Below are 23848 nucleotides of genomic sequence, written 5' to 3'. Positions count from 1 at the left end.
CTTCTTGCCTTGCTCTTTTTCTACAGACCTTTCTGGAAATCTGTTCAAAATTGCCACAGACCAATGTGGGCACCTTGGTCACTGCCTTGATCGCCATGGCTGCCATTCTGCTTGTGAAGATGCTCAATAACAAACTTCGCAAGTGGCTTCCAATCCCTATCCCCATTGAACTTATTGCGGTAATGCACAATGGCAGGTGGAAAGTCCTGCTTCTCAAACTTTGCTTTTAAGATTTCTTCCCCCTTTGCAATTATCTCTAGAACCTTCTGTCCCCTACAGAGCACAATCCTTGTCTGTTGTGCAAGGAAATAGTTCTTATCAACATTCCTGGATTTGGGAGGGATCCACTCATACATTATATAATTTCCATAAGATAGCACTCTTTACATTCTGGAAAGACTGAGTGGTTTTCTGCTTTGGAGGGCGCTTTCCAGGTTACCCATGGCACTGCAACAGGGGTAAAATGCTTCGACTTGGCAGGATCGTATTGAACTCCTACAACATGAAACTACAGCTATTTTTCTACAATGGACTTGCAACGTTGTAGCACTATAACGTAAAGATAAAATCAGAAATAAGGCATCGGAAATGTGAACGGCACCTTGCAGTCAGTGCAGGGACTGCGGTGTCACATCACAGGAAGTATGGAAGCACACACTGCAGATCCATAATGACCCTGTTGTAGGGTTTAATCTGGGAAGTGCCAAGGTTTTAGCTTAATTAAATCCATTAAACAGGCTTTAGCTTAATTCTGGTCTTCCAAAGAGTCTGATCAGCCTCCTCTAGGAAGATTTAGCCATGACTTGTTTCAGAGACCAGGGCATTCAGTCTCCCTCTGGGGTTAGCTCATGTTATTTAAAATATTTTAGCTCATGTTATTTAAAATGGATCTGTACTGACATTTGGCTGTTGGTTTGGGGGTATCAGAAGCCAAAGAGCTGACTCTTCTTCAAGGAGCAACCCTGTCCCATGTTCTGAACTCATGGTGTATGCTGCTGGTCAGCTAGCAATTCTCCTGATTCCAGATGTAACAATTTCAGGCAGGCACACTGAAATAGCCCTAGAGATTTGCACCTCTGGATGATTCTCATTGGTGAAAAACCTTGATCGGGTGTAAGAAGGTGCTCCATGTGAAGGAATTGTTTATTCCTACCCCCTTCTCTAGCACTGGATCAACTAGTTTCTATGGATTGGTTCCTATGTGAGCTTAAGGAGAGTGGGTTTCCTTCTAGCTCCCTCTTTGTCTCAGGGTTAGCAAGGCTTGAGATGCTCCCCCAGAGGGTCCTGCCATTCTCATACTTCTGAGGAACCTGGATCGGTTCTGAAAGCTAAAAGGGACACTGTGTAACAAGGAGAGCTCACCTTGTCTCCTCTTTTCAGATTATTGTCTCCACGGTGATCTCCTACTTTGCCAAACTGAACACACGTTTTGAGATTAGTATTGTGGGTGACATCCCCAGTGGGTGAGTGTTTCTTGCTGTTTCCGATAAGTCCCTTTAGAGAGAATTGTTACCAAGCTAGCTTGTTTCAAAGTCCAGTGGTTGGAGCTTCTTCTGTATGAACATATGAAGCCTCCATATACGGAGTTAAACCACTGGTGCATTTCACTCCATATGGTCTACTCTGACTGACTGGCAGAGGTGCTCTGAGGTCTCTGGCAGAAATCTTTCCCAGTCCTGCTACTTGATATCCTTTTAAATACAGTAGAAGATGCTAGGGATTGAACCTGGGACCTTCTCTACAGAAAGTAGTTGCTGCACAACAGAGCTATTTCATACTTTCCTTGGCCGAAGAGGAACTGAATGGAGCCTTTCCCCTGCTATTCCATCCCCAAGGGAAGAAACAGTAGCTCTGGGCAGTGACTGTCTTGCCCTATGTTACTTCTAGACCAGGAAAACCTCATTCCATTATGTATGTCTTTACTACAGGTTGATACCTCCTGAGGCTCCCCAAGTAAGCTATTTTGGGAAGGTTGTGGGAAATGCTTTCGCCATTGCTATGGTTAGTTATGTCATTTGTATCTCACTGGGCAAGATCTTTGCCCTCAAGCATGGCTACACTGTGGACAGCAATCAGGTAAGGCTTCTTCTGTCCTTGCTACTTTCTGCCTTCCCGTCCTTTCTGTCTCATCTCCTTACCTGTTGTGCTCTCTTTTTGTTTCTTATCTCTATCTTTCCCCTCTTACTTCCTAGGAGTCGGAACCTGGCACTATCCCTCCCTCAGTGGCATCTTTACTTTGTAGAGGGGGCAGATTGTAGAACCGTAAAGGGTGATGGACACAGGGTCACAGTGTGGAAACACAGATGAGGGCTGTTATAATGGGACACTGTTCCTGAGAGTTAGTTGCATATATCTAGATGTTGTTGGTGCTTATGTAACATGTCTTGCACTTTGGCCTGTGCTACAATAATCAGAAAATTACCAAGAGGATAACAAACTTGGACATATTGATGACCAGCATTCTGCTGAGTCAATTTGAGTCAGCATAACATACACGTTCAACTAGTGCCATGCCTATGAGTGATTCGAACTTTGGAAGCTGTTGAACTTCTATCTTACAGCTGGATTGACCATTTAGCTCGTAATTGTTGTGGGATCCAGACCCACCCATCTAATAAAGGGTTGGCTTAGTTGATGTGTCTGATATTATTGCACCATTCCATTTCTTATCATTCAGTCCATGCATGGACCTTATTTATTATGGATTAACTAGATTTCTATCTCATATATGGTACAATTGCATCTGCATGATACATTCTCTGGAGATGCTCATTTGCATGATGTACCTGTGCTCTGTACATTATAATTTTCATTGTATTATATATTCTGATTTACAGTTTAATATTTGAGTGCTTATTATTAGGTGACTCTTGGGTTTTAAGAGGATCCTTGTATTGTGCCTGTTAATATTGGCCTAACGTGAACAAGTAGATCCTCAGTCCTTCTCCATGATAATTCTTTTGCAGGAGCTGATAGCCTTGGGGCTCAGTAACTTTGTGGGAAGCTTTTTTCAATGTTTCAGCGTCAGCTGTTCCATGTCCCGATCCCTAGTGCAAGAGAGCACAGGAGGGCACAGCCAGGTAAGTCAAAGTAGGTATGTAATCTTTTCTGGGATGAGCAAATATCAGAGTGCAGGTGGAGGCAGGGTAAGGGGGGTAGGGAATATCAGAGATATGCCTTATCTGCAGTTTGCAAATTGAGCTAATGAGTGGCAGGGTGGAGTTGCAGAGAACTCATTTGGGAGCTAATTACAAGGCATAGTGGTGGGATAAGTTAGGAAATGGCAATTTTTAAAATTTCATTTTTTCCTTATTGTATTAAAATATTTATAGCCAGCCTTTTACACCAAAGGCACTGCAACATTGCTAATGACATCAATGTCATATCCAACTATGAAAAACATATTTTAAAACAAGTTGTTCTGGTAAGAACTAATCTGCCTACTTTCCTTTCACTGTCCCTACAACTGTACAAATTTGGTGCAAATCGGTTCCCACTTGCACCTCAAATGTTCACGTGTCTGCCATCTTGAATTGGGCTGGATGACATTATCACAAACTATGCCGTTGAGGTGTCCCTATGTGTCCCTACAACTGTTTGTTTCGTATTGGTCCAGGCATTGCGAAGTTAATGGTGGGACACACACACACACACACACACACACACACACACAGACATACACGGTATGCCGGGTGATCTCTTAAGCCTACTGGAAGTAAGCTAAAAATAAAACAAGCAGCAGAATAAAAAGCTCAGAGTATCAGAGCAAAATATCCCTTACACACTCAGGTCCTCCCCCACAAAGCCCTTTGGAACAGCCCAACCTTTGTCTGATGGTGTGGAAAATTAGTCTCAGCACCACCATAGAAAAGGTCCTACCTACCTTTAGAGAATCCACCCTGCCCCATCCTTCAAATAGCGAAAGGCCCTCAAGCTGCCCCCACCCCCAGAAAGATCTCAAAGAACAGGTGGGTTCATGTCCTTTAGGTCCTGGACCCAGGCCAAATGTGTAATGTGTACTCTCTCGTGTTAAATGTGCCATTCATAGGGATTCCATACTTTCAGCTTGAAAAATGAGGAACTCTTCCCACTGCCTTAAAAGAAAAAATAACAAAATGCAGTGGTGGTCTTCCAATTGACTTCAATGGGGCAGCTGTGACAACAGCAATAGAACTGGCTGCGGATATGATGGAGGCCTGATCTACCAATTGATTTGAGTGGGCCAGCAATGACCACAGACCTGAACTCTGGAACACTAGGGTTGCCTTTGCACTGAATGGCAAACTGCAGGTCCAACAGACCCACAGCTTGCCTCCTTCCCACCCACCCCCCACCCCCCTGTGCATGCCCAGACAATCACCATCTCAGTCTGGCTGCTGGCAACAGGGGCGGAACTGGCTGTATGGGCTTCCTCCAACCCCGCAAGGACAGCCCGCACCACCTAATAACATTGCAGCCCAGGGGAGGAGCTTCCTCCCTTAACTCTGGTTTGGAGTTAAGGCAGAATAATACAGATGCAAGGGTGGGTAGAATGGACCTTTGGTTGGGTGAGTGAAACTCACTACAGACTGAGGGTTCATCTGAGGTTTGGGGGCCAAATTGGAACCGCGGTGGGAACCGTGGTTCCAATCATTTGGATGATACGGATGGCAAACCTGAGGCAGCCTAGGTGGCCAGGTCCACCCATGGTTTTGGGAGGGGAAGCACCCCCAGCCTGCCCTGTAGACCTGACCACTGGAGTAATCAAGGGTCTCCTGTATGTGAGACCTGGAGTAGCCCTGGCCTACTGGCTCAAAGGCAGCCAGGTCTACCTGCCAACTTTCATTCTTGGATTAGTAGCCCTGGCCTCTGGAAACTGGTAGTCCTGGCTGCTGGATCAAAGCGGGGGCAAGTCTGCCAAGTCGCTTATGTGGGGGTGGGCAAATACCCCCAGAGAAACTGCCTTTCCTCAAGGACATACCTCCTTTTTAAGATGGAAATGAGAACATGTCTGGGGAAAAGGAGGACATGGCTCATTCAACCCGGGGCGGGGGGAGCAAAACAAATGGAATCTCCCCTGTGCTTTCATGTTCATCTTAGAGACAGCAGACAGAGGGAGAGAGAGTGTGCATTTGGGGGCTCTTCCTCCCCCCTTCCATTCATCCCTTTTCTCTGATTTCTCCTCTACAGGTGGCTGGGGTGGTTTCCTCCCTCATCATCCTAGTCACCATCTTGAAGATTGGGGAGCTTTTCCGTCAACTTCCCAAAGTAAGTTCAAAATCCTGCCACTTCCTCCTGCTTGATCTCCTCCTTCCATTTGTTGGAAGGATTCATGATGGTTCTCTGGAGCTTTTATAGCAGTGGTTTTCAAGTACAGGTCAAGGCCCTGTACTGAGTTGCAAGATATTAGGCACTGCTAGCTACACACAGGAAGGGAGAAGAAGGATATCTCTCTCTCTCTCTCTCTCTCTCCAGGTGAGAGAATGAAACCTGAGACTATCAGCCTAAGAAAAGGGGAGGAAGAGAAGAGCAAGGGTAGTCAAGAAAGGGGATTCCCTTGCTCACTATCTCTAGTGCCCCTAGTGGTCAATAGGGTGGCTGGTGCTAAGAGTCTGTGTCATGAGGAGCTGCACCTCCAACACAACAACAACCTATAAGTACTTAACCAAGTTGGAAGGACAGAAACCTGAGGGCTCGGGGAGCATGCACTCCCATTAGGCATGTTGTGTGAAGCCACCGAGGTGCCCAGTTACTCACTTCCACCTTAGTTCTTACTGACTTGGTCAAGCCAAATCCTGGATACAGATGTTGGCTTGAAGTTGGTGAAAACTATGATGCAAGTGAGTAACCGGGTACGTTGACAGCTTCACACAGCAAGTCAAACGGGAGCACATACTCACTCCACCCAGCCTCCCAGTTCCCCTCCTTCCTACTTGAAAAGTACTTACAGGCCATCATCAGGACCCACCCATATAATATTGGGGATAATGTGTGTTAACCACAGGGACCGATGGCCATATATCTCTTTTAGGATTGCACACTATTGGATCAAAGGCCTTCTTTGAAATGATGGTTTTCTTGTGGGTGGGATGTTGTGAGAATTGCCTGCTCTCTAAATCTTTGTAGCTTTGCCATTTCTTTTCTAGGCCATCTTGGCTGCCATCATTATTGTCAACTTGAAGGGCATGTTCAAGCAGTTTAATGATATTCGTACACTTTGGAGATCCAACTTTATTGACCTGGTAAGGAAGAGAATCCGCATAGCCTAATTAATCACTGTGGCCCTGTTCTGAGCTCCATTATATGATCAACAGAATCTTATGGTGCCATTCTTGCTAGACTGCAGAATAGAAAAGCAGATGACCAACAGGCATCTGGAAAAATATTCCCGTGGAACCAAACACATATTCACCAACCAAAACTGGCAGGAATTGCATACTTGAATTCATCCCCAAGGAAACTGAATCACCACACACAGAACACTAGAGCAACAGAGAAGAGGCTAGATACTAAGACCTCTTTCCCAGACATGCAAATTTTCTAAGTGTGAGGAAGTTAAAAACACACACACACACCACAAGGGATCATTCAAATATAATTCCTACAGTTCTGCCAGGCAAATAATATGCATTTACAGAAACATTTGTTTCAGATTCTGCTGTCTGATTTGTAATTCCAAAGTCTGGTTTTCCTGCTGCACCTGACACTCTTTGGTGACTAGTTGGTGTGACCTACTGCCTAGTGGCCTTCAAGCCATACTCCCCAGTGGTCTCATTTGTCAGAGACAGCCCCTGTTTTCTGGTACCCATCCCTGGTAAATTCTTGTCCTCAGTGTGTCCCTGTCTTGCCTCTTGGGGAGAGTTTCTTCATTGGCAGCTATGGAGATGCTTCTCAGCATCACCAGTCTTGCAGCTATAGTGAATGCCCGTCTCCCCCAGGCAGTCTTCTGCTGCCTTGTTGGACTGTTTTCTGGCAGACAGTACCATCCAGGCTCCAGATCCTTCTCCTCCTCACTTCCTCTCCCAACCCATGTCTTAGTGAAAGGGGAGGGGCTTAGGCTGGGTCCCGCCCACCAGCCGCAGGTGCAGTGATACCTGAGGTACCATGGCCCAGCTGGGATTGGCATCTTCACTGGATGCCCATTCATTAGCAGATAAGCCCATGGTGTGGCACTGCGCTTGGCTTCTTCTTTCCGCTGAAGGCTCTCCCCACTGCACCCCACCACCAGCCACCCCAGCCTGGGCAGTCTCACGCAACCTGTCAAGATAGTAAATGTTTCTGGGATGTTTGAGTTGTAGCTATTCTATTACAGCCAGATCCATTGTGATATTAAAGACCCTGAAGTTAAAAGATGGCTGTGGTTAGTTTACTAGCCCCTCTCGTTTCAGAAGCTGTACACACTAGGCTATTGCAGAGAAAATGAATACAGTATACAACAGGCAGAGAAGAACCTTCATCACTGTGTAAGGTGTGGTGGGGATGATCCTTAGTGTGAGACTAGGGCTGTGCACCTGTGTACAAGAGCATCCCTGTTCTCTGCCATGAAATGTTGGAGGGTCTGCTGTACTTGCTACTGCCTCCACAGCTCATGCTATCAGGGCCAAGACCTGCAAAAAGTCTGGAATGCTGTCATGCATGAATGGTACATCCAGTGTCATGAGACATGTAGCATCATGTGAACTGTAGTTCCCATGAGGAGCACAACCTGGATCACATGATCCTATGCATACTTGAGAACCCCCAGGGCCTCAACATCTGTTCTAGCCTGCAAGATTTGAATCAGGTCTTCCCTGCCCCCTGGATGACTCCATGGGGTGGTAGCTGGTGCAGAGAGAATCCAGTCTGTGCCATGCCATCTGCAGTGCATGCTTTTAAGTCCTGGCTTGTGTGATGGCAGCATCGGCACACACAAGGGTGAGAGACTTCTGGGCAAGCCTCATGTAGTCTGGCACAACAGAGGACTAGTCTAGATCAAGACTGCCCTGCAGCATAATTCAGTAAGTCCCCCCCCACACACATTTTGCTGCTGAATATCAAGATGTTTTGGATGTTTGGTGGGAATCCTACTTATGCCTTCTCTGTTTATTTTTTCCCCCAGCTGATCTGGATTGTAACCTTTGTTGCTACCATTTTGTTGAACCTTGACATGGGATTGGGAGTGGCTGTAGCCTTTTCACTTCTCACAGTCATCTTCCGGACTCAGATGTGAGTATTTCTTTTGGCTGTAGAGGTGAGAAAAAGAGTGTTGACTTGGGAATTGCTCTTTGCCAGTGAAAACTGTGTAAGCAGGCAAGAAGCTTTCTTGCTTCCACTCCATAACATCTTTTGAGACAAACTTCTGCAGGTCATGAAGTAACAGAGCTCTCCGTCCAGTTGTTGGAACTGGTGTAAATGCAGGGATCCAGATCTCCTAGGGCAGGGCTTCCCCAACCTTAGGTTCCCAGATCACTGAAGACCAATGTAGCTGAGAAAGATGGGATGTGTATGTGTACCCCAAGATCTGGGTACCTCAGATTAGAAACCCCTGCACTAGGGGAAAGGGTCTGAGCAGGCAACCCAGCAAAATAATCATTGAAGGACTATGCAGTGTAGTGGTAGTGTGTGGGGTCTGACACTTGCATTATTTATTAGTCTCAGGCAAGCCTACTATTAACCCTTTTTATTCCTGAGGATGAAGGTCCATGGCTCAGTAGTAGAACCCATGCTTTTGCATGCAGAAGGTGCTAGGTTCAATCCCTGGTATCTCCACGTAGGGCAGGGAAAGACCACTGTCTGAAACTTTTAGAGAAGTGCTGTCAGTGTAGACAATAATGAACTAGGTGGACCAATGGTCTGACTCCTTAGAAGGTAGCTTTCTGTGTTCCACAGGAGCATTTCACAATGAGTAGTAGTTCCACGTGTGGATGTTTCATCCTTAACCTCTCCAGATATGATTGTTCTTTTACAGGACATATTGGTTTAAGGAAAGTATCCTCTGACTTTTGTCACTGGGCCTATATAATACCAAAGAATATGTATTTTCTCCGCTGTCTAATTAAAAGGTCTGTCCTCTGTTGTGTTCAGGCATAGTGAATTGATATAATACAGTCCCCTTATCTTTCTCTCTTTCTTTGGCCTAAAAGAAACCCGACAGCAGACATGCATTAAGAGCCCTGCCATGGAGCTATATATATCATCCTGTTATTACCAACATCTGTATAGAGCCTGAATCTAATAGTCAAGGTTCAACAGACAACACATAAACCATGGCATTGTATTATCCTTATGTAGGCCCATTCACCCAGCTCATTATCATCAAGTGTGTGGAGAGAAAATGGTAATGTATAGCATATCCAATACGTGTGTAAGCATATGTTGTTTGTGTTATAGTGTGATCACACCCATGCTAATGCTATGTTGTAGGTAGGCCCCTTGTATATTGGAGGGAATGGGAGCAAAGAAAAATCTCCTCCATGTGGTTATAGGCCATTTGTCAGCTTGACCACTGTCAATATTGGTGAGTTAAAAAACGGCATGTGTCTTGTGTTTGAAATCAAAGCTTTGTGATGTACAGGTTGCCCTCATTATCTGCGGTTTTAGCACTTGCGGTTTTGTGTACCTGCGGTTGGACAATGTATACCTGACCTCATTATCTGCAGTATGTGGCTTTGCATATCCATGTTTTTCAGCAGCGCAGTTCTGCCCTTGCTACACGTGCTCATGGGTTGTGAGAGGCGTTTGGAGGAGGATAGTGGAGTGCTTTGGTCTGCATGTTTACAGGTTTTGGTGCTTCTAAAAGCCATTTTGGGTAGCATTTGATATCCTTAGAGAGCTATTGGGAGCCTTCAGGAGCCATTTCTTCCTTGAGCTGTGGTTTGGTTTGGTTTGTGAGATAGTGTTGTGGCAAGAAATGGACAGTGGCAGCTGTGTGTGTAATATTTATTGGTGATTGCTGTGATGAGCTCCATGTCTGACCTTGAGACTAACTTGTGATTCACTCACTGCTCTGGTGGTTGACAACGAATATTTATATACCACTTTTCAACAAAAGTCTCCCAAACGGTTTACATAGATATAAATAAATAAAATGGCTTCCTGTCCCACAAAGGGATCATAACCTAAAAAAGAAATATAAGATAGACACCAGCAACAACCACTGGAAGGATGCTGTGCTGGGGATGGATAGAGCCATTTGCTCTTCCCCTGCTAAATGTAAGAGAATCACCACTTTTAAAAGGTGCCTCTTTGCTCAGTTAGCAGGGGGAGAGCAACTGCTCTGCAATCTGCATTGCAAGGTATACTCAGTCAAAATGTAGCTGAAGTTGCTCCAATTGAGCTTACAGCTATGCTTGCTGCTAAGGGTACTGCTGTGGCAGCTGTTGCGATGCTAGGAACGTAAGGAATCATAATTGTGTGAGAGGGAGCAACTTGTGCCAATGATGTTACTGTGGTGCTGGCAGTGGATTTTGGGTCAGTGATTCTTTTTTTGGCAATTTTTGCACTGTTTGGAAAAAAAGATTGGGAAGGACAGATTCCCTTTTATTGTGTGCTTCTAATCTGCAGTATGTTTCAAGGCAAGGTTGCAATGTATCCTATGGGGGTTTGGGGGAAAGGTTAAGCATGTGTTAAAAACCACCTGCTTGCCCATTTCTTTTGTGGTTAGCACCCATCGTGCCCTACCACCCAACCCGGTTTGGTGTCCCTAGGAGCTACCCAGGGAAACAATGGGGTGTTTTGAGTTTCCCCATTGTTCCCTATGGCCAAAACATTCAAAACATTTCCAGTTTGTTTCATTGAAACAGCTGACTCAGCCGCTGTTTTGATGAAACTTTGAGCATTTTGCATTTTGTTTCAAGCTTGAAATGCAACATCCGTTTTGAGCACATCTCTAGCTTTTACCCTGTCTTTTTGGTGATTCTTTTGGTCATTTTCCTGGGCTCTGGAACTTAACCCCTCAATTCCCATTGACTTAAGGTTCTGTTATCCATTGTTGTAGGCCAGAAAGGAACCCCTGTGAATAACGAGGGCAACCTATACTTCTTTGCCTGGTGCAATAAATAAAAATCAAAATGTGTACAGACATAAGGGTAAGGTCAGTACATTGTATCCCACTTAAAACATTATAAGAAGGATGTGCACCCTTCTGTTTGGTTTACGCCTGGCTAGGACTGTTGGGGAAAGGTGACCCAACTTAAAGACTGATCAGTTATTTTCCGTAACCAAGGAGTATAAATATTTATGGGTTAGAGTTAGGTCCTTGCTTCCCTCATTGCAAGCTATGAGGATCAAGAACACCATCCAGAGGGTTGTCCCACCTGGTCAGTGTGTTTGCCTCCTGGGAGATCCAGTCAGCAAGAATACTGTAATAATGACAAATTGATTCTGTAAAGAAAGTACAACTAACAGTATCAATAACATTCATGTGCTTTTGATACCTCCTCTTTACTCTCAAATTAAAAGCAACGTCATGAAATGCTTGCTAAAAGGATTGCCAAATGTTTTTAACCCCTTTTATTTCTCTATCTTCCCTAAGGCCCCATTATTCTACCTTGGGACAAGTGTCTAAAACAGGCATTTACAAAGACGTAGCTGAGTATCACAAGGTAAGTATGTTGTGAAAATGACTGAGGTAGATGGCTGCAGGGGAGCTATGAGGCATGTTCTTTACAATTGATGGTGTTTGGCACACTAAAGTACTTTGCCTCCTACAGAGCCAAACAAAATATAGCTAAGAGTATGTGACTAAAGGAGAACTGGAATGAAGTGACCCCAAAAGCAAAAGATTCTATTCTCCCAAAACACATTCTTCCAGATCTCACATGGAACAACCTCTGTTCAATGGCAACCTATTCCTTCAAATACTGTATAACCCAGATTCCCAGCCACACAACTAATGGCCCTTATACAATAGGGATCTGCATGAAACAGATTTTGCATTTTTGTTTTAAGCCTGAAACAAAATGCAAACGGCCAAAACATTTCATCCAAACAGTAGTCAACCCGGGTCTTTTGACAGAACAAAACCTGAAACATTTTTAGTTTTTCAGCCATAGTGGAAAATTAACACCCCATTGTTCCCCATGGGTAGCTCCCAGGGACAGCAAAGTGGGTTGGATGGTAGATCATGATTGGTGCTACCTACTACCCAACCCACAAAAGAAATGGGCAAGTGGGTGGTTTTAAAGAAATTTCTAACTTTTCCTCAAAACCCCCATAGGGTCCTACCTTAAACATCTTGTTTAAAGGGTGCTTTGTTTCAAGCCTGAAACACTCTAAATGGCCCATTTTGACATTGAAATGTTTTGAACATCCCTATTATACCATAGGTGTCCTCTCAAAGTCTCTTCTTATTTATTTCTTGTGTCCCACACTCCCTTCAAGGAGCTTAGAGTACCGTTTGTAGAGTTACACCCCCCCCACCTGCTCCATTGTATTTTCACAACAGCTTTATGGCATAAGTTAGACTGAATAAAAGTGACTTGCCCACAGCCACCTAGTAGGCTTAATATTTGAGCAGGAATTTGAATTTGGGTTAAAGTCCAACAGTTTGTCCACTACACTACATTCACTCCTCCGTGTGTTTTGTTTCCAGGCTGAGGAGATCCCAGGTGTGAAGATTTTCCACTCCTCTGCTACAGTCTATTTTGCTAATGCTGCCATGTATACAGAGGCCCTAAAGAAGCAGGTAAAGAAGGTTCAGAAGTCTCTAGCACAAGTCCTGTGAGGAATGGTTGAAGAAGCTGGCTGCATTTCACCAGGAGGAGAGGAGACTAACGGAAGATATGATAGATAAATACCTATAGGAGAGGAAATGGACTTCTTCTCTGTTGCTCATGAGAGCCAATAGGTTGAAATTATCAGATTCGGGGTAGCTATTGGGAGGAATTTCCTAATGGCAGAATTGTTCACCTTTGGCACAGTTTGCTCCACACACTGGTGGGCTCTCCAGCAGAGGCTGGATGGCTGTCTGTGCAGGGGTGCTGCAGCTGTTTCCAGCACTGAGCAGGGACCCGCCAAGAGCACTTCCATCTCTTCTCATCCTATGAGCACTTCTCGTGGTATGGTTTTTTATCAATTGGCCATAATATGGTGTTGAGCTTTATTCTAGCTGGAAGGAACAGACGGACAACTCCGGCATTGCTCTCCCTGCAACATGGTTTTCCAGTATTCAAGGCTGGGAAGCAACATCATCCCCATCCCCACAGTACCTTTAATGAGCTTTTCCTCACCACTCCTTCTTGGATGGAAAGTGTGAGTTTGCATTTGAGAGGGACTGAGGCACAGGCCTACTTTTGAGCATGCTTTTGAGCAAAAGAGTTGCCCAGGATCTATGACTGGATTTCCCGATTTATTTTTTAAGTTGCTTTAAAGCAGTGCTAGGAGGCTCTGGATTTGATCAGAGACATGGTGTTAGGGAAGCTGCTGTTTAACATTGTCTCTCTTTGCCATTTTTCCTGATCTAAAGTACTCCCTGCTAAAGCTGCTGTTAGTTCCACCCCATACTTTCTCTTATAGGGCTAACAGCAGTTTTGTGGAGGACATTTAGGTTGGGAAAATATCACAGGGGGGAAAGTTTCACTCACACCCACTTTCCCCAGCACGGTGCTCTGATCAGATGCAGAGTCCCCTGTTGCTGCTCTAAGGTAAACACAGAAATATTGGCACACCCAGTCACTGATCTCCCACACAGTGTAACATATATGAAAAAGACAACAATGTTATGACCCCAAATCTCCTGACCTTTAATTCTGGTGCTCTTGTTGCAAGGCCTTTCTGTTCATATTTCTTGAGATCACATTTCTTTAAAACAAAGGTAACAGAGGGCCAGGTTAGATGACCCAACAGCCTGTGGCTTGCTAGGTGAAGAACATGACCCAAAGCCTTCTGAGTCTGGGCGCTTTATCCTCCCGTTATCTGAGCCCTTTGGGGACAGGAGACCATCTTATTTATGTATTTATTTTTCGATGTAAACTGCTTTGAGAACTTTGGTTGAAAAGCGGTATATGCTGTAAATATCCTTACTATTTACTACTAGCTATGACATTTCAGTCCTGCTTTGTTTAAATAGCAGTCCCTGCCTTTTGGATGAGCTGCAGTGAGAGCTGTGGACTCTCTGGACACATGAGTTGTGGGGAGAGAAGAGAGGCCACAGGGCCTCATGGGCTCAGCAGGCTTTGGCGGTTTCATGACCCCACAAATTATGGTTTGTCAATCAGTTGAGCTAGCTCTGAGTTAAAGGCCTATAGATTATGGCTCTTGGTATCTTAATACATTTATTTATTTATTTATTTATTTATTATTACATTTTCTATCCCGACCTTCCTCCAAGGAGCCCAGAGTGGTGTACTACATACTTAAGTTTCTCCTCACAACAACCCTGTGAAATAGGTTAGACTGAGAGAGAAGTGACTGGCCCAGAGTCACCCAGCAAGTCTCATGGCTGAATGGGGATTTGAACTCAGGTCTCCCTGGTCCTAGTCCAGCACTCTAACCACTACACCGCATTGGCTCTCATGTTGCACATGAGAAGGAAACAAGTAGCGGTTCCTTAAAGTCAACAGCTTCTGGAGAATAAGTATCTGTCTCATTTGCAGTGTGGTTTTGATGTGGACCGCCTCATAGAGAAGAAAAAGAAAGCCTTAAAAAAGAAGCAAAAGCATGACAAGAAAGAAGCCAAGAAGGCAAAGGTCTGCTCTTCTGTCTTGCAGATTTTCTTCTGAATTCTAAACGTTTGTGTGTGTTTCTGTCTTCATTCTTTTTATCCCTCTGTTTATATAAGCCCTGTGCAGATATTCTGTCTATGGAGCCTTAGTATATATGCGTGTGGGGGCGGGGGGAGAGATCATGCCCACTGGGCCAACTCCCTTGCCATTCCAGTCTTCAAACATCAGAGATCTCATCGGCACAGGGACCTCCCAGCTCTGTACTTTCAGTGTGTATCCTCTGTTTTGGCAAAGTATGGACTGCGTGTTTAGAGCCTGCTGCACTCATTGGCTTGTGCGTGCCTCTACACTAGAGATGTGCAAACAGGTTCAAATTTGAACTGGTTCAAATTCAAACCGGTTCAGTTTGAAGGTTCGAACTCAAACCAAACAGGGCATTGAATTGGCAATGCCGGTCCAAGTTAGAACCAGAGCCTAGTTCTATTTGAACCGGTTTGAACTGTTTTGAGCCTCCAAAACTGGGTTGAGTGATAGGCACTTGTGGGTGCCAACTACCAACTAAACCCCAAGGCAATCAGACACGTGTATGATTTTTAATGCTTTTTTTATTTTTTTAAAATTATTTTTCTCATAGGGTATAATGGGGACTTGAACCAGCCCATTATTCCATATGTGGAGTACCTAGGGGCACAAAACTGGGATGTGTGTCAGGCACCCAGGGGTGCTTACCATACACCAAATGCCAAAGCAATCGGACACTCCTGTGATTATTAATGATTTTCTGAAGATTTTTTCAATTTTTGCATTTTTCCCATAGGGAATATGGGGATTTGAGGATGCCTCATTCCCCACCTTTGGGGGGTGCCAGGGCACCCCAAAGTGGGACTGGGGGCATGGCAGGTATGGCCTGAACTCCTGCCATGCAACCCCAAGTTTGTAGGATTTATGGTTTTTTAAATAATTTTTAAAAGAATTTTTTTCCTTTTATTGCAATACATAGGAATCTCTCTCCAGTCATAAGTAGAACTGTGTGTGACCTTAATTGCTGTGAACTCTGAGTTCACAGCAATTAAGGTCACTCTCACTGTTCTACTTATATGGGGAGAGCCTCTGTAATTGCATTTTTTTTCCATTTCTCCCATAGGGAACAATGGGGGTTTGAGATGGCCCATCTGGTCCATTTCCCCACTTTGGGGGAGTGCCTAGGCACCTCAAAGTGGGTCTGCTGGCACATCAGGTTGTGCCAGAACTCCCCCCAGGCAGCCCTTCTGAAGAGCTTTTCATAATATTATATACAAACCAGAGAACCCACTCTGAGATAGACTATTAAGAGAGGCCAGAACAAAAAATTTCCTGAAAAAAACCCCTGTGAACCCCACAGACTTGGAGCTGCCGGTGGGGGGAGTTCTGGCACAACCTGCCGTGCCCCCTGACCCAATTCCCAGGCACCCCCAAAGGGGGGGAATGTGGCATCATCAAATCCCCATTATTACCTATGGGAGAAATGCAAAAACTGGGGGGGGGGAATCCTTCAAAAATTCATTAATAATCACAGGAGTGTCTGATTGCTTTCGGTTTTGGTGGGTAATGGGGGCCCCCTGGGTGCCTACCACTCTTCCCAGTTTTGTACCCCTAGGTGTTCCATAAAGGGAATAATGGGCCAGTTCAAGTTCCTATTATACCCTATGTAGAACCTTTTAGAACCGGTTCAAATTTGAACCAAACTGGGGTGGGGGGGTGTTCCAAGCAAAACCAAAATAAAAGCTACCCACCCTGGTTCGAAGCTGGTTCAAATTCGAACCAAACAGGCCAAGCCGGTTTTGTGCACACCCCTACTCTACACAGGCCCATAGCCAGCTGGTGGCATGGTGTATACCTGCCACACCAAAAAATTCTCTTTCCTCCCCAGCCTCACTTACTGTTTTCACTGAACATTTTATAACCTGCCTCCCCCGACTTCTGCAATCCCGCCTCCCAAATTTTGAGTCTGGCTACAGGCCTGCGTACAGATCAGAGTCTGAACACATGGAGGTCAGGTGCAGCGGGTGTGATCCCAGTCCATGCTTCCATACCTACAAGTCTGCATGGGCTTATATTGTCTGATTTCTCCTCATTCCTTCCCTATGAAAATAAATAGTAAAGTTCCAGACTGTTTACTGTATGTATACTTTGAATGACTACAGCATAAGAGTCAATGGAGCCAGTTTTGTGATAAGAAATCAGGAGGTGATGGTAGAATCTTTATTTATAGTTCTAAATAAGAATCTACCCACCTGTCACAGTTGCCATCTTGCATACATTTTCTGAATTTGTGTACAGTAAGCTATTGATTCCCATGCTGGCCCACATCCACATTTTGCAGGTGAGAAAATGAAAATGTTCTTGTTAGCATCATGTATGAAAACCCTCTTTAAAGCAATGTTTTTAGACCAGCCAAAGGACACAAGATTTGATGCCTCACATGTACACTCAAGTCAGATAACTTCTGTTTCTCTGCTCTTCTGTTCCAAAATTCCTTTCTGGGATTCTCCAGATGTCATATGGAGCAACAAGTATTGTGGCTGTGGGATCATTTTTACTTGTATCCTCCCTTTGTTTTGGTAACAGAAAATGGCTTCTGGGGCCAAAAGGACATGTGACACTGGGAACAAGAACTTTGGATTTGTGGGTATTGATATGGAGACAAAGTCACAGGTATTTATCACTCTGGATTCTTTTAAAGCTGCAGTGAACATCACCAGGAGGAGATTCTCACGATCGGCAAAAAGCGGGCTAAGGGAGCCCAGCCCGCTTTTTGCCGATTGTCTGCTGCCACAGGAGCCGTGCGGCTCCCGGCAGCTAACCTCCCAAAGTACCCCTCCCCTTAGCTGAGGTTAACGGAGCCAGCTCTCCATTAAACTCCTCGTCCTGATCATGGATTGCCATGCCATGGCTCCGCGCCACGGCAACACATGAGGAGACCCCCGCCGGGAGGCTGAAACAAGCCTCCCAGCCCTGGGGGTCTCTCCAGGATGCCCCGCGCACTTGCGCGGGGCATCCTGGAACTTCTGGGGGCCACGCGGCCCCAGATCCCCGCAGCCCCTGTCAGTTCTGTGACGGAGCCAGCAGTTGTGTGGGCAGCCAATCCGGCTGCCCAGGGCTGCAGGAATGATAGTCTGCGGGGAGAGCGGGCTAAGCCCACTCTCCCTGCAAGCCCCATTCAGGCAAGTCTCGCTGATCGTGAGACTTGCCTCCAGGTCATTTAGCACAATCATATACCTGAGTAAATTCCCCAACATGATGGTGGTGTTTAAACCATATTTTTTACCAACAGGGACATTCTGCCTCAGGCATTAAAATGTACTGGGCCATCTTTGACTAGAGTTATCTCAAGACCTGTGTACCATTGATGAAATGATCACAAAGATATAGTTATACCTGAGAGAATACACAGCTGACTTGGACTTTTAGCTCCTCCCTGTTCTCCACCTTATTTCATGCATCTCCTCCAGTGAGGAAGCAGGCATGCTTCCACGGCAGGGACAACTTGCACATCTCTTCACCAAGCCAATGTGTTGTTCCTCTGAGGAGCAAGCAGTGGATTCCAAGTTAGAATGTGAGGACCCAACGTATTATAGGTTGATAGGAGAACAGAAGGTGCAGCAGGTCCCCATTTCCAAATGAACTGTGCCGGCACTCCAGCCCTCTGTACTTCTCCTGGGACATCTTATGTGCAGAGACAATGTGGGAAAGCTGACCAGACATGTGCATGACTACATTCTTCCTTTCTCACAGGAACCAGGGGAACCAGGGGATGACTGCAAAGAGTGTGACACAACAATGACTGAAAGCAATGGCTGTGTGAACGATTTGGGCCCCCAAATCGACATCCAACCACCATCTTCTTGCAATCCCAGCCTGGAGTCTTTGGGACTTGAAAAGCCTCCTCTTCACTCACTCATACTGGACCTTGGTCCTGTCAACTTTGTGGACACCGTGTGTTTAAAGACCTTAAAAAATGTGAGGGACAAATGGGAAGAAAACCATGCATAAGAGTTGTTTTGCATGAAACCAAATCCAAAGGGCAGATCTATTGCACAAGGAGAAGATCTAGGAAGGGGGAACTTTCAGATGTCCAGAGCTCATTTTCGCTGCTGCTGCTGCTGCTGCTAGGTGAAGGAGCTCTTCAAGAAAAGTCTTCGTCACATGTGACTGTGACCTCACGGAACGGCTCACCTGTCCCATTGAACCTTCCATTGGCCCCTTTCATCTGTCCAGTTTCCTTCTCTTCTCACATTTGTAGTAGACATGATTGGCATTTACTGAGCCCATTCCCATGAGAATTAGCTCGGATGGGGAAAGGGGAGAAAGCAGTGAAAAGCTTACCATCCCCCCTCATCGGACAATCCCATCCATGTTGCTGGGTGGCCAGATCGGCCGCCCAGACGATTGCTGGCTTCTGCCGGTAGCAGGGAGGGAATAGGGAGCTTTGGGGGCCAGGAGGCCCCTGGAGTTTCCATAATGCACCACATGAGTGCTTTCCAACGCCAGCCAGGAGGCTACTTGTGTGTAGGTGCCACATGAAGCCGCCCAGCAATGACACATGAGCATTTAGCCCACTTTTTCGGCACCGTTGCACCCAAAACTGAGGCTAAGCGGCAGGCTCCCTAATTGGGCTTGCTGCTGTGCCACTACCGTGTGGCTCCTGGCGGTACACACTTGCACTGAAAACCATGCTGGGCTTCCTTAGCCTGGGTGTGTGTGTGTGTGTGTGTGTGTGTGTGTGTGTGTGTGTGTGTGTGTGTGTGTGAAAAGCTTCACTATGTCATTGATCCATTATGGTCAAATGTAAGAGAGGCACCCCATTTTCTCAGTTTTTCTTAGGTAGAAATCTTGCTTGCCATACATTACCCATTTGGTATTGCTACCCAGCTAATTCACTGGGGTTAAAGAACACTTAGGGCAGAGAGATCCATGAGAATAATCTTAACTTTGTGGAGCAGCTTCCAAGTATCTTTCCTATGCTGGCCTGCTTTGGCAGGATGCCAGTACAGTCTCTTCATTTCTACAGAGCTTCTCAACTTGGCTATCTGTTTGTTGTCTCCGGCAGATATTCAAAGATTTCCAGGAGATTGAAGTGGATGTTTTTCTCGTTGGTTGTCATGGTAAGGAAGCCTGGGACTTCCTGTTCAGTTCAGATGCAGTAAATGAGCCATAACCTGAAAGAAAATGTACCTTGTATGACTGACTCCTTGTTTTTCTGTCTTTAGGTCCCAGGTGCCCAGTTTTTACTGCCCCTAGTGGCATTATTTTATCAGAGTTGATTTAAAACATACTGTTAATGGCCCATGAAGTCAGTGATTCAGGTGCAATGGTACATGGTCCAAATCAAGCCTAGATGTCAATGGGGAAAAAAAATCCCATTAAAGACCATGGGTGGCTCACTTGTTTATACTAAAGCTGTTTGAAGCTTAAGCCTGAATCTTCTCACTGTTAAGGTGTGTCCATGTATATCACTGAGAGTCCTCTAGATTCAGTTCTGGTCTACCGCATCTTGAACCATGGACATTTGTGGATGCCTGTGTGGACATTTTTGCCATCACTTAGTGAAGCAGAGAATCCAATCTCTCTGGTGGCTATTGCCTTCATACCTAATTTGTGGGGAGTTGGAATGCTGGACTAGATAAGCCCTTGAGCTGATCCAGCCAGGAGATTCCTACATTATTGGCTCGGAGAAAAGCAGTGATAAATTAACGGGAGGCCCTCATTGTATGGTTCACATGGTGGCAGCTCAAGATGGTCACGTCAGCCAGAACTGCAAAGTATACCTACACATGACTATGCCTTGTTCTCTCCACAGCTTCTGTCATTACTCAGTTGGAACGAGGCAACTTCTTCAGTGAAACCATCACTAAGCACCATCTTTTTGCAACCATGCACGATGCTGTTACTTATGTCACCAGGAACCGGGGAGAGAACTTGCTGCAAACTGTCAAAGTAAGCAGTCAACCTTTTTGCTGAGTTGATGGGAAGCAAAATTCCTGGATAAGCTCACTGGGTTCATAGGTATATGTGGAAGTATCCTCCAAGCTCTTTAAACCACGCTATTTGACTCTTGTTCTTCCCTAACTAGCTCTGTACCTCTATTCAGTCACAGGTACTATACAGCCTCATTACATGGAGGGAAGTTCCCATTGCATATGTTGCCTCTGCCAACTAGGTGTGCTTTAGGCAAACCACTATTTCTCAGCCTCAAGGTCTACCTCCATTTGTAATACTGCAAGGTGACCCAGCCCAGTCATTGAGGACCTCTGGATGAGGTCTGCTCCATGTACTGTCACTGACCAAGGCTTGATTAGCGTGCACACAGGACAAGGACTTTCTTTCTAATGGTGGTCCCCAGAGTCTGGAACTCCCTCTTACGGGGGCGGGGGGATGTTGAAATGCCCTTCCCAGTTTTCAAAAAACTCACCTGTTCTGCCAGGCTTTTAATAGTTACCCTGTGGGAGTCTCTGTAGATCATATTGTCAATACTGCATTGGTATTTTATTGCCCTCTGATCTGGTTTTGTGTTACATGATCTTTGTGAATTTTAGTTTTTTTAAAGGTTTTATATTGGCTCCCTTGGGGCTATGTGAAAGGTGGAGTATACATTGAAAAAATAAATAAAAATAAAAATGTGGGGCTAACAATAACGACCTACCTTACTGGGTTCTTGTAAAGATTACTCTGCTAATACCTATGCAGTCATACAGATCACTGGCATTTCTGGCTTTCTTTCTTTCTTTTTTCCCATGTAGGAAGCAACTGAGCATGTGATCTACACAGGGTCAGTTCAGATGATACGTCTGGCCAGCCTCGCTTTCTCTGTGACAAGGGATGCGAATGTGCACCTCCCCCTCCCAGTGCGCCATGTGTGGGGTGGGGACTAATCTGAACCATCCCCCACACACTATTTAGATTATATATTTTATTGTAAACAGAATAGTGCGTTGGGAAGGGGAAAGCGGGACATGCATACTCATGTCTCTTACTGGGTGTAGGCAGGGCCAGTCAGTCAGACATATCACCTGAACCAGGCTCTAGGGAGGATGCTGCTGTCTGTATGCTGCTGTCTGGGCAAAGAGGCACCTTCTATTTTTATTTTATTTTATTTTATTTATTTTTATACCGCCCTTCCAAAATGGCTCAGGGCGGTTTACAATTAAAACAAGCCATTAAAACAGTAAAGAGCTAAAACAAAAATTAAAAAACAATATAACAACAATTAACAATTAAGAACATTTTAAAATGACAATTAAACAATCGCAGTAATTAAAAACCCTAAAACCAGGTTAAAATATTAAAACCGATTTTGAAATGTGGTGATTCTCTTTATTTAGCAGGAGGAGAGTAACTGGCCCTATCCACCCCCAGCACAGTACCTCCAGCGACTGTGACTGGTGTCTATCTTATGTTTCTTTTTAGATTGTGAGCCCTTTGGGGACAAGGTTCCATCTTATTTATATATTATTTCTCTGTGTAAACTGCCCTTAGCCATTTTTGGAAGAGCAGTATAGAAATATAATGAATGAATAAATAAATCTCATGGTTTATACAAGAGGTGCACCTTGGGTGGGTTTTAGAGGCTTCTTCAAGGGATATGTAGAAGCCTACCAATGAACAGACTCTGAAGGAATCTCTATGGGGTTAGAGATATGAGTACCTAGGGTGTTGGACAGGAAACTAAACAGTAGGTGGGATTAATGTGAGCTCTTGGGAGAAACCAAAGCACATATCATTATTCTTTGTCTTCACAGGTCAACCACAACACTAGTCTGTAACCAGTGAATTCCTATGCTCCTTAGTTTCTTGCAGAGGAGCAGAAGACCCTCCAGCACATTTTCAGATGACTGGTTGAACTTCTTTTTTTGTTGATAAAAGTGGTTGGTGATGTGGGATTCATCACTGAAGAAACTGATTCCAGCTATCGACTGCTTGATAAAATGAGATGCCTTTTCCTTGAGAATCATCTTTAAACCTGGAAGAAACTGTGAAGATATCACTGCAGATCTGTTTCATGTTAGGGGACACAGGATCTTCTAGTGCAGTGGATCCACTTCAAGCACCACAATTCCTGTCCAAGGAAAAAATCATTTGACTACTGGCAGTATCAGATTTGTTGCTGGGGTTGCTCTTCTGGGGTCAAAATTACAAAAGATATGGATTATCCACTCAATCCTCCTACTTGATTGGGAAGAGATCAGTATCTTCTGCCTGCACGAAAGGGCCTGTCAGGCAGAAAAACCAGATGTTTTGGGCTCATCTGCTCACCATTTACTCCTCTTCAGGAGCAGAATTTTTAAACATCTCATGTTAGATAACATGATTATACCATGAATTCTGAATCCATGCCTGTCTGCACTGAACTTGCATAACGTCAGTTACCAAACTGCTTCACAAAAAGTACAAACTGGGCTGTCATTTAAATATTGTAAATACCAAGCTGCCTATTATTGTTTCTGAAAAATGAGAGATGTATTCAGGTGATAAATGGATGGAAGTCTGTACCTAGAAAAGTTTCATGAGTGAGAGTCCCATTAAATAAATGGACATGCTGATCAAACATTTTGATTTGGTTTCAGGTGGGTGGAATATGTATATGTCAGAAATTGTTACCAGCCTTGCAAGATGTGTACATTTAGCAATGTGCGATGAACAAATGAAATAGACAGAAAATATATTGGATATATATATTATTTTGTTTATTTTGAGGGTAATTGTACTTTTTTCTAAACTCTACCAAGCTTCATTGTCAGTGAATGTGGAATAAAACCTTGAGGTTCAGAGAACTGTAAATATGTACAGATTTTGAGTTGGGAAAATTCTAAGAAATGAGATTCCATTTCATATTTTTATTGCTAGTGTGACTTATCTTAGTTGTGCAGACGGTCTAAAAGCCCACAGAAGAGATACTAAATAATATCTGGTTTATCTGCTCTCCGTAAGCCAAATTGTTTCTAGAATAATCTGTATAAATAATCAATCAGGCAGAATGGAAAGACAGCTTATTCTCAACTGCATTCAGAGCAAGGTTACTAACCAATACATATTTAGCCACTTCAAACAGTGATTTCATTTTTCACAAAATATTAAGCTTCATACCTGACGAATGCATTGGCATATTGTGCAGGTTGGGCCAATAACAGCAGTCACACACCACTCTGTGGTCTGAAACACTGAACTAGAGTGCTGCAGGATGTTGTCCA

General features: G+C 44.7%; 1 protein-coding gene across 4 annotated transcripts in view; it reads left to right on the top strand.

Moving 5' to 3' along the window:
• Nucleotides 1–23431, top strand: part of SLC26A6 (solute carrier family 26 member 6) — a 47357-nt gene extending 23926 nt beyond the window's left edge. For all 4 annotated transcript variants that reach the window (XM_053301698.1, XM_053301699.1, XM_053301700.1 and 1 more), the window contains 15 exons: nucleotides 27–179; nucleotides 1381–1463; nucleotides 1929–2076; nucleotides 2967–3080; nucleotides 5170–5247; nucleotides 6126–6221; nucleotides 8078–8184; nucleotides 11492–11561; nucleotides 12551–12643; nucleotides 14553–14645; nucleotides 17229–17315; nucleotides 18396–18620; nucleotides 19711–19765; nucleotides 20461–20597; nucleotides 22400–23431. In XM_053301698.1, the coding sequence (XP_053157673.1) occupies nucleotides 27–179; nucleotides 1381–1463; nucleotides 1929–2076; nucleotides 2967–3080; nucleotides 5170–5247; nucleotides 6126–6221; nucleotides 8078–8184; nucleotides 11492–11561; nucleotides 12551–12643; nucleotides 14553–14645; nucleotides 17229–17315; nucleotides 18396–18620; nucleotides 19711–19765; nucleotides 20461–20597; nucleotides 22400–22423 (1563 nt within the window). In that variant the 3' untranslated portion in view covers nucleotides 22424–23431. The remainder of the gene's footprint in view (nucleotides 1–26; nucleotides 180–1380; nucleotides 1464–1928; nucleotides 2077–2966; nucleotides 3081–5169; nucleotides 5248–6125; nucleotides 6222–8077; nucleotides 8185–11491; nucleotides 11562–12550; nucleotides 12644–14552; nucleotides 14646–17228; nucleotides 17316–18395; nucleotides 18621–19710; nucleotides 19766–20460; nucleotides 20598–22399) is intronic.
• The last annotated feature ends 417 nt before the right edge of the window (nucleotides 23432–23848 follow it).

This window comes from Hemicordylus capensis, chromosome 2, assembly GCF_027244095.1.
Source record: "Hemicordylus capensis ecotype Gifberg chromosome 2, rHemCap1.1.pri, whole genome shotgun sequence".
In the NCBI taxonomy this organism is placed as follows: domain Eukaryota; kingdom Metazoa; phylum Chordata; class Lepidosauria; order Squamata; family Cordylidae; genus Hemicordylus; species Hemicordylus capensis.
This window is presented reverse-complemented; position numbering and strand designations above follow the sequence as displayed.